Source organism: Entelurus aequoreus, linkage group LG10, assembly GCF_033978785.1.
Source record: "Entelurus aequoreus isolate RoL-2023_Sb linkage group LG10, RoL_Eaeq_v1.1, whole genome shotgun sequence".
Lineage (NCBI taxonomy): Eukaryota > Metazoa > Chordata > Actinopteri > Syngnathiformes > Syngnathidae > Entelurus > Entelurus aequoreus.
This window is the reverse complement of record NC_084740.1, coordinates 19,592,332-19,611,201: the sequence shown is the minus strand read 5'-3', so window position 1 is coordinate 19,611,201 and position 18,870 is coordinate 19,592,332. Positions and strand designations below refer to the sequence as shown.

The following is an 18,870-nucleotide window of genomic DNA, read 5'->3' as shown; positions in this document are numbered from 1 at the left end:
AAAGACAAGTTGTCTAGTATGTTCACTACTTTATTTAAGGAGTAAATTACAATAATAAACATGTTTCATGTATTGTAAGATTTTTTGTTAAAATAAGCCAATAATGCCATTTTTTTGTGGTACCCTTTATTTAGGAAAGTAACAAAAAGTATCAAAATACATTTGGGTACCGGTACCAAAATATTGGTATCGGGTCAACACTATATTGCCTGCTCAATATTATCCATCTGGTTGTTCTTTGTACAAAGTGTTAATGGGATAGAAAGCAGTGGAATACAACACTGCAATATGACAATCTTTCACTCAATATTTATTGTGTATTTTATTATTTTAATGGAAACGACAACACTTTGATAGTAAAATGTTTATTTTGCAAGTTCATGCCCTATGAAGGTGACATACCATGATATGGGACACACAGTCTAAATACAAAGGGTTGAATAAGAGCATCAAGACCACCACCGTTATATAAATGTAATAATACGGCGTGAGAGGATTACAATGGGAGTTTCTATTGAAGACGATATTCAAGAAGGGCTTTTTCTTAACCAAACAAACGGATTTCAGTTGCCTGGGAACAAGTAGAAGTTCTTTGTCAGAGACACTCGGTCTCTATTTGGCATCTGTCCGTGCTTTAAGTCAGACTCTTCAAAGCGTTGCGTGACCTGTGAGGGTGGAACAAAATGTGTGATCAGCAGTTTTATTTGCGCTGCACCACAGAACATGTTGATTTCTACCGTCCAATTTAGTCCTAATCACCAGAATAAAGATGAGTTGACTGTCAAAATATTATGAGAATAAAGTAACAAAAAAGAATGATGTCATAATTAGAGGATTTTTTTTTATAAACTTGTACTTTTCCAAAACATGAAGTGCCAATATTACCAAAAAAAAGTCAGGAATTTCCCCCCAATAAATTCAGAATTTTTGAGAAATTCGATTGTAATTTATGAGAAAGAAGTCATACTTTTATGATAATTCAGTTTTATGTGAATATTTTTTTTTTCAAAATAAGTAACACTTTTACAGGAAGAAATTAGCAATTTTACGATAAAAAATTCCAAAGTTTTGGGATATTTCAATGAGTATTCATACTTTTTGTCAAAAATATAATTTAATAAAAATGTAATAATGTGAACAAAGGCATGATTTAAAGAAAGTGTGAATTTCAGTAGAATAACGGGGTAACATTACAATAAAAAAAAAGTTGGAACTTGTGTGACAATAAGTTAAAGTACCAATGATTGTCACACACACACTAGGTGTGGCAAAATTATCCTCTGCATTCGACCCATCACCCTTGATCACCCCCTGGGAGGTGAGGGGAGCAGTGGGCAGCAGCGGTGGCCGCGCCCGGGAATCATTTTTGGTGATTTAACCCCCAATTCCAACCCTTGATGCTGAGTGCCAAGCAGGGAGGTAATGGCTCCCATTTGTATAGTCTTTGGTATGACTCGGCCGGGGTTTGAACTCATGACCTACACCCATCTCAGGGCGGACACTCTAACCACTAGGCCACTGAGTAGGTAATAAATTAAATATGTTCTGATTTTATCAGGAGAAAAAGTTTAAATAGCACAACAATAAGGTATGAATTTTATGAGAGCATAATTCGATTTTTCTAAGAAGAAAAATATACTTTTACAAGAATAAAGTATACTTCAACAAAAAAGGTCAACTCTGGTGTCAGAATAAGTTATGAATTATACAAAACTTAATTTTGAAAGAGGAATAGAGTGGAATTTTACAAGAATGAAGTCATACAGAATGTTATTTGAATAAAATTGTAAAGAAAAAAACTATGAAATATCATTAATGTTTATTGTCTATTGTGAGCGAACTGTGGTGATGAATTTCCCCCAGGGATCAATAAAGTACTTTCTATTCTATTTTATTCTAATCTTGTAACTTTAAACTTTTGTCTTGTACTGTAATTATATGCAAACATAGATATGAGTAGGCAACACCTACCATTCTGAACAGCTCCTCGATGTGTTCCTCACGTGCATGTTTGTTCAGCACATCAACAAGATGCCCAATAAGGACTGAACCCGTCTCCGGGTGTCTGTATGACACCGTATCTGCAGGAAAGAAACAATAATCATTGACTTCATACATTTACCCCCCTTGGTGCGCTTGTTGCTTAAATCAATGTTTTTCAACCAGTCTGGTGTGCCGTGGGAGATTTAATTCCACCAATTTGGGTTAAAAATATTTTATGCAAATCAGTAATTATAGTCTGCAAATGATGTGTTGTTGTTGAGTGTCGGTGCTGTCTAGAGCTCAGCAGAGTAACCGTGTTATACTCTTCCATATCAGTAGTTGGCAGCCGGTAGCTAATTGCTTTGTACATGTCGGAAACAGCGGGAGGCAGGGTGCAGGTAAAAAGGTGTCTAATGCTTAAACCAAAAATAGACAAAAGGTGAGTGCCCCTCTGAAAAGGCATTGAAGCTTAGAGAAGGCTATTCAGAACGAAACTAAAACTGAACTGGCTACAATGTAAACAAAAACAGAATGCTGGACGACAGCAAAGACTTACTGTGGAGCAAAGACAAAGTACATCCGAACATGACATGACAATCAACAATATCCCCACAAAGAAAGATAAAAACAACTGAAATATTCTTGATTGCTAAAACAAAGTAGTTGCGGGAAATATCGCTCACAGGAAGACATGAAACTGCAACAGGAATATACCGAAAAAAGAGAAAAAGCCAAGAACTAAAAGACTACACACAAGAAAACATCAAAAAAGTCCAAATAAGTCAGGGTGTGATGTGACAGGTGGTGACAGTACACCTACTTTGAGACAAGAGCTATATTGATGCATGCTTGGTTATGCTTTAAAGTCATATCCAACAATTGCGGCGACGACTTTTTACTGTCAACAATTTCGTTGTTTTTTTTAATGATGTCTGCTGGTGGTGTGCCTCTGGATTTTATCAACACAAAAAATTTGCCTTGGCTCAAAAAAGGTTGAAAAACACTAGCTTGAATGGTAAAAAAAAATCTGAGTGTGTCCCAAATGTGTCACAGCGAGCCATGTGACGTATTTTGGGCGCCGAGCAAAGTAAACGGGAAGAATGTCGGGGTAGCGGACGAAAGAGAGCTAATAAGCGCTCAAAATTCCACCAAAATGTTTGATAACTTGAAAAGTTTTAAGGACAGAATGGAAAAGAAAAGAGTGTGTTTCAAGTCTTTCAGTCTGGGTTCAAACCCCTCCATAGTATCGAGTTGTAGTACCTGGGAGTCCACTTGAACTGCAGACTGGACTGGAAGGACAACAGCAAAGTTGTATACAAGAAGGGCATGAGCAGACTCTTTTTCCTCAGGAAGCTTAGATCCTTGAGTACTTGAGTTGGTTGAAGTCATAGTTAACAAACAGAACATTCTCTGTAAATGTTGCTGGTTCTGAATCCTCTGCTGCTCCCTTGACATGTGGGGTCCCACAGGGCTCAGTTTTAGGACCCCTGCTGTTTTCTATTTATGTACTTCCCCTGGGCTTAATCCTAAAGCTATGTCTACACTAAGTCGTTTAATGTTTAATTATTTAGTTTAAGCCCTGTTTCAGCCACGCTAAACCAGCGTTTAAGAATGGCCTTCACAAAGTCCTGACTTGAACGTGTGGACAATGCTGAAGAAACAAGTCCATGTCAGAAAAGCAACACATTTAGCTCAACTGCACCAATTTTGTGGTCAAAAATTCAAGCAGAAGCTTGAGGATGGCTACCAAAAGCGCCTTATTGCAGTGAAACTTGTCAAAGGACATGTAAGCAAATATTAACATTGCTGTATGTATACTTTTGACCCAGCAGATTTGCTCACATTTTCAGTAGACCCATAATAAATTCATAAAAGAAGCAAACTTCATGAATGTTTTTTGTGACCAACAAGTATGTGCTCCAATCACTCTATCACAAAAAAATAAGAGTTGTAGAAATTATTGGAAACTCAAGACAGCCATGACATGATGTTCTTTACAAGTGTATGTAAACTTTTGACCACGACTGTACTGTATATTTTAGTCTGTCCATTGCCTGTATTTATTTATGGTGTACAGCCCTTTGTTTTTCAACTGTGGTTGTTTTTAAAGGGCTTCATAAATAAAGTTGGTATGGTATGGTAGGATGTCGTAAGCAACCGGCTGAAAAAATGTGCTGCTTGGAGTAAACTGAAGGGTAAAGATTTATTTTTTTACCACATGTACTGAGATCAACACCATCTCTTTAGCTGACAGGGAAAACAAATTTGAGTGAAATCCACCTGTTGTCTTTTTGACTCCCCATGTAATCTGCGCCTATACGTTGTCAACCTTGCACTTTGGAAGCAGCACTGACCAGGGGTGCAGGAGAGAAAGGCGATAAAGTCTTTCTCTTTGTGCACGTATCGCTGCCCATCTTCCGCCATGTTGTTGTCGTCACTCGCTGACGCGTTGTCACACACCAGATCTTTCTTCGCACCATCGCTGATGATCACCGTCCCCTTCTCGTCTGAAATATACAAACCCCGTTTCCATATGAGTTGGGAAATTGTGTTAGATGTAAATATAAACGGATGATTTGCAAATCCTTTTCAACCCATATTCAATTGAATGCACTACAAAGACAAGATATTTGATGTTCAAACTCATAAACTTAATTTTTTTTTTCAAATAATAATTAACTTAGAATTTCATGGCTGCAACACGTGCCAAAGTAGTTGGGAAAGGGCATGTTCACCACTGTGTTACATGGCCTTTCCTTTTAACAACACTCAGTAAACGTTTGGGAACTGAGGAGACACATTTTTGAAGCTTCTCAGGTGGAATTCTTTCCCATTCTTGCTTGATGTACAGCTTAAGTTGTTCAACAGTCCGAGGGTCTCCGTTGTGGTATTTTAGGCTTCATAATGCGCCACACATTTTCAATGGGAGACAGGTCTGGACTACAGGCAGGCCAGTCTAGTACCCGCACTCTTTTACTATGAAGCCACATTGATGTAACACGTGGCTTGGCATTGTCTTGCTGAAATAAGCAGGGGCGTCCATGGTAACCTTGCTTGGATGGCAACATATGTTGCTCCAAAACCTGTATGTACCTTTCAGCATTAATGGCGCCTTCACAGATGTGTAGGTTACCCATGTCTTGGGCACTAATACACCCCCATACCATCACAGATGCTGGCTTTTCAACTTTGCGCCTATAACAATCCGGATGGTTCATTTCCTCTTTGGTCCGGAGGACACGACATCCACAGTTTCCAAAAACAATTTGAAATGTGGACTCGTCAGACCACAGAACACTTTTCCACCCAGCGAAGCCGACGGCGTTTCTGGGTGTTGTTGATAAACGGTTTTCGCCTTGCATAGGAGAGTTTTAACTTGCACTTACAGATGTAGTGACCAACTGTAGTTACTGACAGTGGGTTTCTGAAGTGTTCCTGAGCCCATGTGGTGATATCCTTTACACACTGATGTCGCTTGTTGATGCAGTACAGCCTGAGGGATCGAAGCTCACAGGCTTAGCTGCTTACGTGCAGTTTTTTCTCCACATTCTCTGAACCCTTTGATGATATTACGGACCGTAGATGGTGAAATCCCTCAATTCCTTGCAATAGCTGGTTGAGAAAGGTTTTTCTTAAAGGCCTACTGAAATGATTTTTATTTATTTAAACGGGAATAGCAGATCCATTCTATGTGTCATACTTGATCATTTTGCGATATTGCCATATTTTTGCTGAAAGGATTTAGTAGAGAAAATCGACGATAAAGTTCGCAACTTTTGCTCGCTGATAAAAAAAAGCCTTGCCTGTACCGGAAGTAGCGTGACGTCACAGGAGCTAGTATTCCTCACAATTCCCCATTGTTTACAATGGAGCGAGAGAGATTCGGACCGAGAAAGTGATGATTACCCCATTAATTTTAGCGAGGATGAAAGATTCGTAGATGAGGAACGTTACAGTGAAGGACTTGAGAGACAGTGATGGACGTATCTTTTTTCGCTCTGACCGTAACTTAGGTACAAGCTGGCTCATTGGATTCCACACTCTCCTTTTTTTATTGTGGATCACGGATTTGTATTTTAAACCACCTCGGATACTATATCCTCTTGAAAATGAGAGTCGAGAACGCGAAATGGACATTCAGTGCCTTTTATCTCCACGACAATACATCGGCAAAATGCTTTAGCTACGAGCTAACGTGATAGCATCGTGCTTTAACTGCATATAGAAACAAAAAAATAAACCCCTGAATGGAAGGATAGATAGAAAATCAACAATACTATTAAACCGTGGACATGTAAATACACGGTTAATGCTTTCCAGGCTGGCGAAGGTTAACAATGCTGTGCTAACGACGCCATTGAAGCTAACTTAGCAACGGGACCTCACAGAGCTATGCTAAAAACATTGGCTCTCCACCTACGCCAGCCAGCCCTCATCTACTCATCAACACCCGTGCTCACCTGCGTTCCAGCGATCGGCAGAAGGACGAAGGACTTCACCCGATGTGTTTGGCGGCCCGGAGACGTAGGAAGTCAAGGTGAGGTCGGCGGCGAGCGCGGCTAGCGCGTCTGCTCTCCAACAAAGTCCTCCTGGTTGTGTTGCTGTAGTCCGCTGCTAATACACCGATCCCACCTACAACTGTCTTCTTTGCAGCCTTCATTGTTCATTAAACAAATTGCAAAAGATGTCCAGAATACTGTGGAATTATGAAATGAAAACAGAGCTTTTTGTATAGGATTCTACGGGTACCATAACTTCCGTTACTCTGACTTCGTCACGCGCATACGTCATCATAACGCGACGTTTCAGCCGGATATTTCCCGGGAAGTTTTAAACATCACTTTATAAGTTAACCCGGCCGTATTGGCATGTGTTGCAATGTTAAGATTTCATCATTGATATATAAACTATCAGACTGCGTGGTCGGTAGTAGTGGGTTTCAGTAGGCCTTTAAACTGTTCAACAATTTGCTCACGCATTTGTTGACAAAGTGGTGACCCTCGCCCCATCCTTGTTTGTTCCAAATAAGTGTTTGATGAGCATTCCTCAACTTTATCAGTATTTATTGCCACCTTTCCCAACTTCTTTGTCACGTGTTGCTGGCATCAAATTCTAAAGTTAATGATTATTTGCACAAAAAAAAATGTTTATCAGTTTGAACATCAAATATATTGTCTTTGTATTCAACTGAATATGGGTTGAAAATGATTTGCAAATCATTGTATTCCGTTTATATTTACATCTAACACAATTTCCCAACTCATATGGACACGGGGTTTGTACATCAACATCTACGTGACACAACAAGCGTACCACAGAGACGTTTGTGTTCATTCACCTCCTCTGCAGGCCTGGATGATGACGATCTTGGGTTTATTCTCCAGTGCTTTGCACTTGTCGGAGGCCAGGTGCTTGAAAATGTTATCGATGGGGAAGACATCTTCTTCCTCGGTGGCCCCTTTCTCTGTTTGCTTGTGGCTCCAGTTGACACCGAGAACATGTCCCCGTTTCCCATGAGACATGATCACCACAAACACGCTGTCAGTGTCTTTGAGTTTGGGATGCTTGGAGAAGTCCAGCACGGCCTTATCTACTTGCTGCAGGAACCCAAACTCAAGTCAATACAATTTAAGACCACCGCCTCTTTCCTCCATTTATTTACCTTACCTTTCCTGTGCAGTCTCTGTATCTGACGACTTCATAACCGAAAGTCTGCAACAGACGCTCCATGTTCTGCTCGTCTCTCTTAGCCCCATTTCTGTCTTTCTGTGCATCCCTAAATGTTATATTGGTGATAAGCAGAGCCACGCGACTCTTCATGGACTCTGGAGTCACGGGGTAAATCTAGAAATGGGCAAAAGTGAACAAAACAAGTCGGCGTGTTAAAATATATTGTCAACTAAACTGGATGACTGGAACATTATTGTAAAAAATGTAAATAATTCAATGTATATACTGATTGATTGATTGATTGATTGATTGAGACTTTTATTAGTAGATTGCACAGTACAGTACATATTCTGTACAATTGACCACTAAATGGTAACACCCGAATACGTTTTTCAACTTGTTTAAGTCGGGGTCCACGTTAATCAATTCATGGTGATTCTGATGATTAACTTGCGTGATGCCTGTATTATGCTGATAGTATATATTTGTACTCGCATGACTGAGTGACGTCCTAATAGACTTAGTTGAAAGAACACAATGTTTTTTTATTTCCTTTTTGGTTTTTCAAGGAAATGTCATTGAGCTCGCTGGATTTGTAGCTTCTTTTTAGACGTACAGGACTACCAGGGTAACCACCGTCTTGACTGCTCGCGCACAGGGTGCGTGTGATGCGTCAGTGCGTTAGATTTGTGGCAGAAGTGCTTGTAGTTAGTGCATGCTGCATGCTGCCCCTGCTTGCTACTCTCTGCTTACAGCTATCGCCGCCAGCTAGCCCCTGGGTGGGTGAAAAGAGGAGCCGAGAGCGTAAGCCTCCTCCTGCTGGTACAAAGCCTCTCCACCACCAAGACTCCTGTGGTGTCTCCTCGTGGCCACGCACGGTAACTGCGTCTTTGCGGACGCAGGCTAAACTGTAGGGAATCTCGGAGCAGCAATGGGCCCCAGAGGCGAGGCGTGCAGGCCCACCGGTGTGTGGACACGCCCTGGCGCCCGCCAACCACTGCCCCATCTATGGGTTAAATAGAACCCCTCCACCCCCTTCCACTGCCTTGTGGGTATCCTCTGGAATGGAAAAGGCTAAGGGAGCAAATTCCAACAGAAAACCCGGCCTGGACTCCGTTAGGTAGTTCAGTGTGTGAAGTACTGTTCTGGCATGTCCTGCAGCCGAACTGACGCCAAATGTATTGGTTTTCCATTCCTTTGGACAACGTCAGCAAGGCAGAGAGGGGGGCCCTGTTGCTTGGGCAACACAGGATCTCCATACACCTTGCCCAGGCCTCTTGTGCCCTGGAGAGGAAACTCCAGCTTCACTGTGCAGTGAAGGCACAACACGGGAGGTCAGCAGTTACCGGTTATAAGCCCTTTCTCGTTTGGCCTAGGGATGGGCGCCAGGGGCTACCTCCGTCGGTGGGAGAGATGTTTCATCTTACTGGACAGCTACCGCCCGCCTCAAGCTGGGCAGCCCCCAGCCAATTAGGTGCTGTTCCGCAACAGCCTGCCTGCTTCATTGGGTGCATGAAGCTAAGAGACTCTTCCTGACAAGTGGGCTGTAAACCTTGCACCAAGCAAAACAAATAAAACAAAGACTCCAGCACTACGTCTGGGATGCTGGAACGTCAGAACCATGACCCCCGGACTAACTGACAACCTGCTCGATATAAGCGACGCCCGCAAGACGGCAGTCATTAACAACGAACTCCTGAAGCGACGAATAGACATCTCTACCCTTCAGGAAACCCGACTCCTCTCATCAGGCTCACTGAGAGAAAGAGATTACACCTTCTTCTGGCAGGGGAAGCCTCCGGGTGAAACCAGAGAATACGGAGTTGGCTTTGCAATCAAGAACACTCTACTAGGAGCAATAGTACTACCTACAGGCGGATCAGAGAGAATTTTAACCCTCTGCCTTAACACCACCATGGGACCTGTCCACCTGGTGAGTGTGTATGCACCAACACTTAGCTCCTCCCTCGAAATAAAGAACAAATTCTATGATGAGCTTGAGGCGACTGTGAGAAACATCCCCAAACAAGATCAGCTCTACTTGCTTGGTGACTTTAACGCAAGAGTTGGCTCGGATCATAACTCCTGGCCATCTTGCTTGGGTTACCATGGCATTGGTAGAATGAACGAGAATGGGCAGCGTCTCCTTGAGTTCTGCACATTTCACAATCTCTGCATCACTAACTCATACTTTCAGTCCAAACCCCGCCACAAAGTCTCCTGGAGACACCCAAGATCTGGCCACTGGCACCAGTTGGACCTGATCATAACACGGCGCTCTGACCTCAGAAGTGTCCTCCAAACTCGTACCTTTCACAGTGCAGACTGTGACACCGATCACTCCCTCGTCTGCTGTAAAGTCAAACTGCAGACAAAAATTATCTACAGAGCCAAACCTAAAGGACCCCCCCGTGTGCATTGCAGCAAAGCAGCCGATCCAACTAAAACTGCTTCCTTCAACCGTGCCTTAGAGGAATCCCTCCACCAACTACCCCAGTGCAGCTCTGCCCAGCAGTACTGGGAAGGCTTACGAGACACCATCCACACCACGGCCCTAACGGTTTTTGGCAAAAGATTGCGAAGGTCCAATGACTGGTTTGAAGCCAACGCATCTGTATTGGCACCGATACTGTAAGAAAAGCGTATCGCCCTTACCAACTACAAATGCACGTCGAGTGACAATACACTACATGCTCTCAGGGCATCAAGGAAGAAACTGCAGAATGCCTCCCGTCGCTGTGCTAACAGCTATTGGCTACAGCTTTGCAGCAACATCCAATCAGCCGCTGACTCCGGTAACATCAAAGGCATGTACGACGGCATCAAAAAGGCGCTTGGACCATTACACCACACAACTGCTCCGCTGAAATCGGCACTGGGAGAAATCATCACTGACCGCTCTAAACAACTCGACCGCTGGGTAGAACACTACTCCGAACTCTACGCCAGCGACAACACTGTCTCCGATGCAGCCCTCCGCCATGTTGAGTGTCAACCTGTAATGGAAGAACTGGACATGGAACCAACAACTGAGGAGCTAAGCAAAGCGATTGACAGCCTAGCATGCGGTAAATCACCTGGCAGTGACGGAATCGCAGCTGAAATCCTCAAGTGTGGAAAGCCTGCTCTCCTCGACCAACTTCACAAGCTCCTCTGTCTGTGCTGGAGTGAAGGTGCTGTCCCACAGGACATGAGGGATGCTACCATCATAACCCTGTACAAGAATAAGGGAGACAGGAGTGATTGTAACAACTACCGTGGTATCTCTCTACTCAGCACTACCGGCAAACTCTTTGCCAGAGTTGCACTGAATAGACTCCAGGTTCTCGCTGAGAAAATATACCCAGAATCTCAGGCAGGGTTCAGAGCAGGAAGGTCTACTACTGACATGATTTTCTCTCTGAGACAGCTGCAGGAGAAGTGTAGAGAGCAGAGAAAACCACTCTTCATGGCATTTATTGACCTTACGAAAGCTTTCGACCTTGTGAGCAGGAGTGGCCTCTTTCAGCTGGTTGAACGAATAGGCTGTCCCCCCAAACTCCTTTGCATCCTCCAGTCCTTCCACACCGACATGCATGGCACCATCCAGTTCGATAAGTCCACATCAGACCCCTTCAAAATCTGCTGTGGTGTCAAGCAGGGATGCATGCTGGCGCCCACCCTGTTTGGGATCTTCTTTTCCCTCCTCCTGCGCCAAGCATTTGGTACAGCAACTGAAGGAGTCTACCTTCACACAAGGACAGACGGTAAACTGTTCAACCATGCCCGTCTGAAAGCCAAAACAAAGGCCACTCATCATCCGGGACATGCTATTTGCTGACGACGCAGCAGTGGTAGCACACTCCCGGGAGCACCTGCAAACCCTAATGGACCAGTTCACCAAAGCCTGTCAGGACTTCAGCCTGACCATCAGTCTGAGCAAAACTAAGACGATGGGACAGGGAACTGAACCACCCCCCTCTATCACCATCAACAACTACACCCTGGAAGTCATAAACACCTTCACCTACCTCGGTTCCACCATCACCGACAACCTGTCACTCGATGCCGAACTCAGTGGCCGCATCGGAAAAGCTGCCTCAACTTTTGGGAAGCTTACAGCGAGAGTATGGGAAAACCGCAAGCTCACTATCCACACTAAGGTGCAGGTGTACAGAGCCTGTGTCACCAGCACTCTACTGTACGGTAGTGAAACCTGGACCCTATACTCCCACCAAGAGCGGCGGCTAAACATCTTCCATCTTCACTGCCTTAGGCGTCTACTGGGCATCACCTGGAGGGACAGGGTCACAAACCAATCAGTCCTGGAAAGAGCACAGCTTCCCAGCATGTGCTCCCTACTGAGGCAGCGACGTCTCCGCAGGCTGGGCCATGTCCGGCAGATGGACGATGGGCGAAACCCAAAGGACATCCTCTATGCTGAACTCACAACTGGCAAGAGGCAGATTGGCCGTCCCCAGCTGCGTTACAAGGACGTCTGCAAACAAGACCTCAAGTCTTTTGACATCAGCCCCGACAGCTGGGAAGATGCAGCCCAGGACCGCCTTCAGTGGCAGCAGGCACTCCGCAGCGGGCTGCTCAAGTCAGAAACCACCCTGGCCCAACACCATGAGGCTAAGAGGGCAAAGAGAAAGAAACAGGGCTCTGCGACACCGGCAACATCTATGGGACCGGTCTGGATATGTGACATCTGCGGCCGGGAATGTCTCTCACGAATTGGCCTACACAGCCACAGGAGACGCTGCGACAAGACCTGACTCCGAGGCACAGGAAATCAATGGTCTTCCGAGACTGCGATGCCGATGATGATATTTGTACAATTAATTGATTAAAACATCTAAAGGCTTAGTTGGCCACATGCGTGGACAGCACCTTTTAGCTCTTATTTCCAAAATTGTGTACTGAATTGGGGTCTTATGGCCGCTTATGTGGACACTTATACTGCCATTTGGTGGTGTCAGAAAAGTATAACATACAACGGAATTTGGGAAGAAAAAGTGTAAAAATAAGAATTAGCATGCCACTACACATAAAGTACACGTTTGTGTACTTATGGACTAAGTACATCATATCAAAAGATGACTCTTAGTTTTTTTTCTAATTAGGTTCCAATAAGCCCAAAGAGCAAAGAGAAATTTAAAAAAAACATGTAAACAAACAGCTAACGTGTACCTCGACTTAAAGAAGTTGAAAAACGTATTCGGGTGTTACCATTTAGTAGTCAATTGTACGGAATATGTACTGTACTGTGCAATCTACTAATACAAGTTTAAATCAGTTCAATCAATCAATCAAAACAAAGACTTCTGACAGACTGGTAGAATCTTCCATTCTGGCTTAGTTTATCTTAGCTAATACATTACTCTGTCAGTGTTTTTCAACCACTGTGCCGCCGGAAATTATGCAACTTCACCTAATTGGTCCCAAAAAATATTTTTTGCAAATCAATAATTATGATCTGCAAATAATGTTCCGTTACTTAGTGTCTTTGCTGTGTAGAGCTTGGCAGGGTAGCCATGTAATACTCCATATCAGTAGGTGGCAGCAGGTAGTTAATTGCTTTGTAAAAGTTGGAATGTGTTGGGTGTGACCAGGATGGTTTGTTGTGATCCCAATGTGCAGACCACAGCGGGAGGCAGTGTGCAAGTAAAAAGGTATGTAATGCTTAAACCAAAAATTAACAAAAGGAAAAGGCATTTAGGTTAGGGAAGGCTATGCAAAACACAAGCAAAACTGAACTGGCTACAAAGTAAACAGAAACAGAATACTGGACGGCAGCAAAGACTTACGGCATCCACAATCAACAATGTCCACACAAAGAAAGATGGCAACAACTTAAATAGCTTTGCTTGCTAACACAAAGCAGGTGTGGGGAATAGCGCTCAAAGGAAGACATGAAACTGCTACAAGAAAACACCAACAAAGCAGGAAGGGCCACCAAAATAACAGCGCAAGACAAAAAAAACAAAAGCACTCCACAGGAAAACACCAACAAACTCAAAATAAGGCACGACAACCTGGTGGAGTTACATTTTTTAACGTTTTCTGCTGGTAGTGTGCCCCTGGAATTTTAAATGAAAAAAACGTGCCTTGCCTCGTTTTTTTGGCAGCAGGTAGCTAATTGCTTTGTAGATGTCGGGAACATGGTTTGTCGTGATCACAATATGCGGGAGGCAGCGTGCAGGTAAAAAGGTGTCTAATGCTTTAACCAAAAATAAACAAAAGGCGAGTGCCGCTAAGAAAATGCATTGAAGCTTAGGGAAGGCTATGCAAAACTAAACTAAAACTGAAGTGGCTGCAAAGTAAACAAAAACAGAATGCTGGACGACAGCAAAGACTTACAGCGTGTGCAGCAAAGACGGCGTCCACAAAGTACATCCGTACATGACATGACATGACAATCAACAATGTCCACACAAAGAAGGATAAAAACAACTAAAATATTCTTGATTGCTAAAACAAAGTAGATGCGGGAAATATCGCTCAAAGGAAGACATGAAACTGCTACAGGAAAATACCAACAAAAGAGGAAAAGCCATCAAAATAGACAAGACAAGAACTAAAACACTACACACAGGAAAACACCAAAAAACTCAAAATAAATTATGTCGGAAACAGCGAGAGGCAGTGTGCAGGTAAAAAGGTGTCTTATGCTTAAACCAAAAATAAACAAAAGGTAAGTGCCCCTAAGGAAAGGCATGAATTTAGGGAAGGCTATGCAGAATGAAACTAAACCTGAACTGGCTACAAAGGAAAATAGAATGCTGGACGACAGCAAAGACTTACTGTGGAGCAAAGACTGCGTCCACAATGTACATGCGAACATAACATGACAATCAACAATGTCCACACAAAGAAAGATAAAAACAACTGAAATATTCTTGATTGCTCAAACAAAGTAGAAGCGGGAAATATCTTTTAAACGAAGGCATGAAACTGCTACAGGAAAATACCAAAAAAAGAGAAAAAGCCACCAAAATAGGAGGGCAAGACAAGAACTAAAACACTACACACAGGAAAACAGCAAAAAAGTCCAAATAAGTCAGGGTGTGATGTGACAGGTGGCGACAGTACACCTACTTTGAGACAAGAGCTACAGTATGTAGATGCATGCTTGGTTATGGTTTGAATTCATGTCCAACAATTGCTACGACGACTTTTTACTGTCAACTGAGTTTCGTTTTTTTAATGATTTCTGCTTGTGGTGTGCCTCCGCATTTTTTCAATGAAAAAATGTGCCTTGGCTCAAAACAGGTTGAAAAACACTGCTCTACAGTATAATGTGTCCAGTTAGGTGCGTGTTCAATTTGGCATTATTCTCCCGTCACAGGCCTGTTCTCTGCATCGTAACAACACCTTTTCATCGTTCTTTTTCGAAGTCCTGGAATTTTTGCTTGACGAGCTGCCGTCCGCCCCAGCTGCCTCTGAAAAGAAAAAACACACATTTGTTGACGATTGATGTTCCTTCAGTTGTATTTCTTTATATGTCTTCCTTTATTTAGGTTTGTAAGACTGAACGTATAAACATTACAGAATTATAACGTCTATTGTGAATTTACCTAAATAATGTCCAATGTGTATGTTCCATAAATGAAAGGTTTAGTGTAATACACACAGCAACCATTGCGCACATGTGGGTCAACACAACTAAACCTAAGGTGTAGCTTAATCGCCCTCTGCTGGTCGAATTTGGCGCTGCATGTATTCAACCAGTTTTGCTCGCCAGAGTTAAACAGCCCAAAACAACACGACCACAAATACAAAATACATCAGCAATTTCAATATGTTCATACTTTGTTGTCTAGTCCGATTTTCGCAATTAATTTCGATTTTTTTTTTCAGGGTCGATAGAGCCATCTTTTTCTACTTACCCACTGCTGCTTCATTGTGAGCCACCCTGTTTTGAGTGGTTTCATTATGCCGATTTGGGTGTTTTTCGGCAGGCCAAATTACAAGCTTTGGCCGGCCAGATGTGACCCGCGGGCCGCCAGTTGACTAGCCCTGGCTTACACTATATTACTCTTACTATATGCCCCACTTCAATGCTTTGCTAAGTTTAGACCCCTTTACTAGGCTAATTAGGTCGTGAAAAAATTACGTGTTATAAAAAAGTTGTAGGTATTTTAGCAAAAATAATTCAAGTTGAATGTGTTATTCACATGTAATACAAACAAGTCTTTAATTAGTCTCGCTGAAACTAAAAAAAAAAATGCATTCAACTTGCTTTGTAGCACAAACTCACCTTTAGATGACTGAGTGGGGAGGCCCAATTCCTTAAAAAGCACCGGGTCATGTTTTTTAATGTAATCAATCATCTTCCAGCTTGCATCATCACCTTTGTGCTTCACATTGTCAACCAGAGTACGAGCCTTGTTTTTTCTGGTTGGGTTCCCCTCAATAATGGCTTCACGTTCCCCGTCGTTTAGGACTTCGTTGGTGAAAAGATCGTCCAGAATATCTTCCATTACTGCTATGGATACTTTAGCCACAAAGGCTGACCTCACTTTGAAAAGTTCCTCTGTTAAAAAAGAAGCACAATAACTTTACTCAGCTCATCAAATATGTTCCTGTAGATCAGCATCCATTAATGACGTGTTTTTCAACCTTTTTTTAGGTACTTGAACTCCTTCACTTGGGGCAGGGTCTCCTCCCCAACCCGGAGATGGCACTCCACTAGAGATGTCCGATAATATCGGCCTGCCGATATTATCGGCCGATAAATGCTTTAAAATGTAATATCGGAAAATATCGGTATCGGTTTTTGTTTTTGTTTTTTTTAATTAAATCAACATAAAAAACACAAGATACACTTACAATTAGTGCACCACCCGAAAAAACCTCCCTCCCCCATTCACACTCATTCACACAAAAGGGTTGTTTCTTTCTGTTATTAATATTCTGGTTCCTACATTATATATCAATATATATCAATACAGTCTGCAAGGGATACAGTCCGTAAGCACACATGATTGTGTGTGCTGCTGGTCCACTAATAGTACTAACCTTTAACAGTTAATTTTACTCATTTTCATTAATTACTAGTTTCTATGTAACTGTTTTTATATTGTTTTACTTTCTTTTTTATTCAAGAAAATGTTTTTAATTTATTTATCTTATTTTATTTTATTTATTTTTTTTAAAAAGGACCTTATCTTCACCATACCTGGTTGTCCAAATTAAGCATAATAATGTCCACGACTGTATATATCAGTATCGGTTGATATCGGTATCGGTAATTAAAGAGTTGGACAATATCGGATATCGGCAAAAAGCCATTATCAGACATCCCTACACTCCACCCTTTTCCGGGCGAGAAAAGGGTGGAGTTTTTCCCTATACATTACTGTAAATGAAAATACGCTACCAAAAAGCAATGTTTCCATTTGTTTCTCTCTAGAAATGTGGTACCAAATAACAATGGTGCCGTTATTTTTTCCGTCTGGAAATACGGTACCAAAAAAACAGTGGTACCGTTTTTACATTTACAGTAATAAAGAATGGCAACTAAATTTTACTGTGATTTTTTGTTTTGTTTACAGTACATTACTGTAAATTGAAAATTAGTACCACTGTCATTTTTATTAAAACAAATGATGAGTCGGCAGTTGTTTTATTTTTATTGTTTTAAATAAACTCTGTGATTTTACAGTGAATTACTGTAAATGAAAAACTCTTGCAGTAAAATTGTGGTGACTGAACTGACAGGATTTTCTTATTTTTCTTTTTTGCCGTCAAATCTACGATTGTTAATTTTACAGTGCTTTACTGTATATGAAAAAAAATAATACCACTGCTATTTTTACAGTAAAAGTCCAGCAATTGAGCTGGCAGTTTTTCACCGTAAAATCTATGGTCGTTTTTACAGTGAATAGCTGTAAAAGGAAAACCGGTACCATTGTCATTTTTACAGTAAGATTCTGGCAACTGAGCTCTCTATCTTTTATTTGCATAAAATATACGATAATTACTGTAAATGAAAACACGGTACCAAATAACAATGGTGCCGTTATTTTTTCCCTCTGGAAATACGGTACCAAAAAAACAGTGGTACCGTTTTTACATTTACAGTAATAAAGAATGGCAACTCAATTTTACTGTGATTTTTTTTTTTACAGTACATTACTGTAAATTGAAACATAGTACCACTGTCATTTTTATTAAAACAAATGATGAGTCGGCAGTTTTTTTTGTTTTGTTTTTAAAAATAAAATATGTGATTTTACAGTGAGTTACTGTAAATGAAAAACTCTTGCAGTAAAATTGTGGTGACTGAACTGCCAGGAGTTTCTTTTTTTTTTTTTTACCGTACAATCTACGATTGTTAATTTTACAGTGCTTTACTGTATATGAAAAAAATGGTACCACTGCTATTTTTACAGTAAAAGTCTGGCAATTGAGCTGGCAGTTTTTCACTGTAAAATCTATGGTCGTTTTTTGTCATTTTTACAGTAAAATTCTGGCAACTGAGCTCTTTTTCTTTTATTTGGATAAAATGTACGATAATTACTGTAAATTAAAATACGGTACTAAAAAAAAATGGTTCCATTTTTTTTTCTCTAGAAATGTGGTACCAAATAACAATGGTGCCGTTATTTTTTCCGTCTGGAAATACGGTACCAAAAAACAGTGGTACCGTTTTTACATTTACAGTAATAAATAAATAAATGATAAATGGGTTATACTTGTATAGCGCTTTTCTACCTTCAAGGTACTCAAAGCGTTTTGACACTATTTTCACATTCACCCATTCACACACACATTCACACACTGATGGCGTGAGCTGCCATGCAAGGCGCTACCAGCACCCATCAGGGGCAAGGGTGAAGTGTCTTGCCCAAGGACACAACGGACGTGACTAGGATGGTAGAAGGTGGGGATTGAACCCCAGTAAACAGCAACCCTCCGATTGCTGGCACGGCCACTCTACCAACTTCGCCACGCCGCCCCCATAATAAAGAATGGTAACTAAATTTTACTGTGATTTTTTTTTTTACAGTACATTACTGTAAATTGATACATAGTACCACTGTCATTTTTATTAAAACAAATGAGTCTGCAGTTTTTTGTTGTTTTTTTTAACCATAAAATCTGTGATTTTACAGTGAATTACTGTAAATGAAAAATTCTTGCAGTAAAATTGTGGTGACTGAACTGCCAGGTTTTTCTTTTCTTTTTTTTAAACGTAAAATCTACGATTGTTAATTTTACAGTGCTTTA

The 18,870-nt window shown here is 41.6% G+C and overlaps 1 protein-coding gene across 1 annotated transcript in view; it reads right to left on the bottom strand.

The window, feature by feature from the left end:
• Positions 1–200: 200 nt before the first annotated feature.
• The window catches only part of LOC133658338 (caspase-1-A-like), a 21,927-nt gene continuing 3,257 nt past the window's right edge, over positions 201–18,870 (bottom strand). The window contains exons 2-8 of the mRNA XM_062060247.1: positions 15,896–16,171; positions 15,010–15,077; positions 7,651–7,827; positions 7,322–7,580; positions 4,338–4,490; positions 1,972–2,081; positions 201–665 (exon numbers count right to left, since the gene is read on the bottom strand). Of these exons, the coding sequence (XP_061916231.1) occupies positions 564–665; positions 1,972–2,081; positions 4,338–4,490; positions 7,322–7,580; positions 7,651–7,827; positions 15,010–15,077; positions 15,896–16,171 (1,145 nt within the window). The 3' untranslated portion in view covers positions 201–563. The remainder of the gene's footprint in view (positions 666–1,971; positions 2,082–4,337; positions 4,491–7,321; positions 7,581–7,650; positions 7,828–15,009; positions 15,078–15,895; positions 16,172–18,870) is intronic.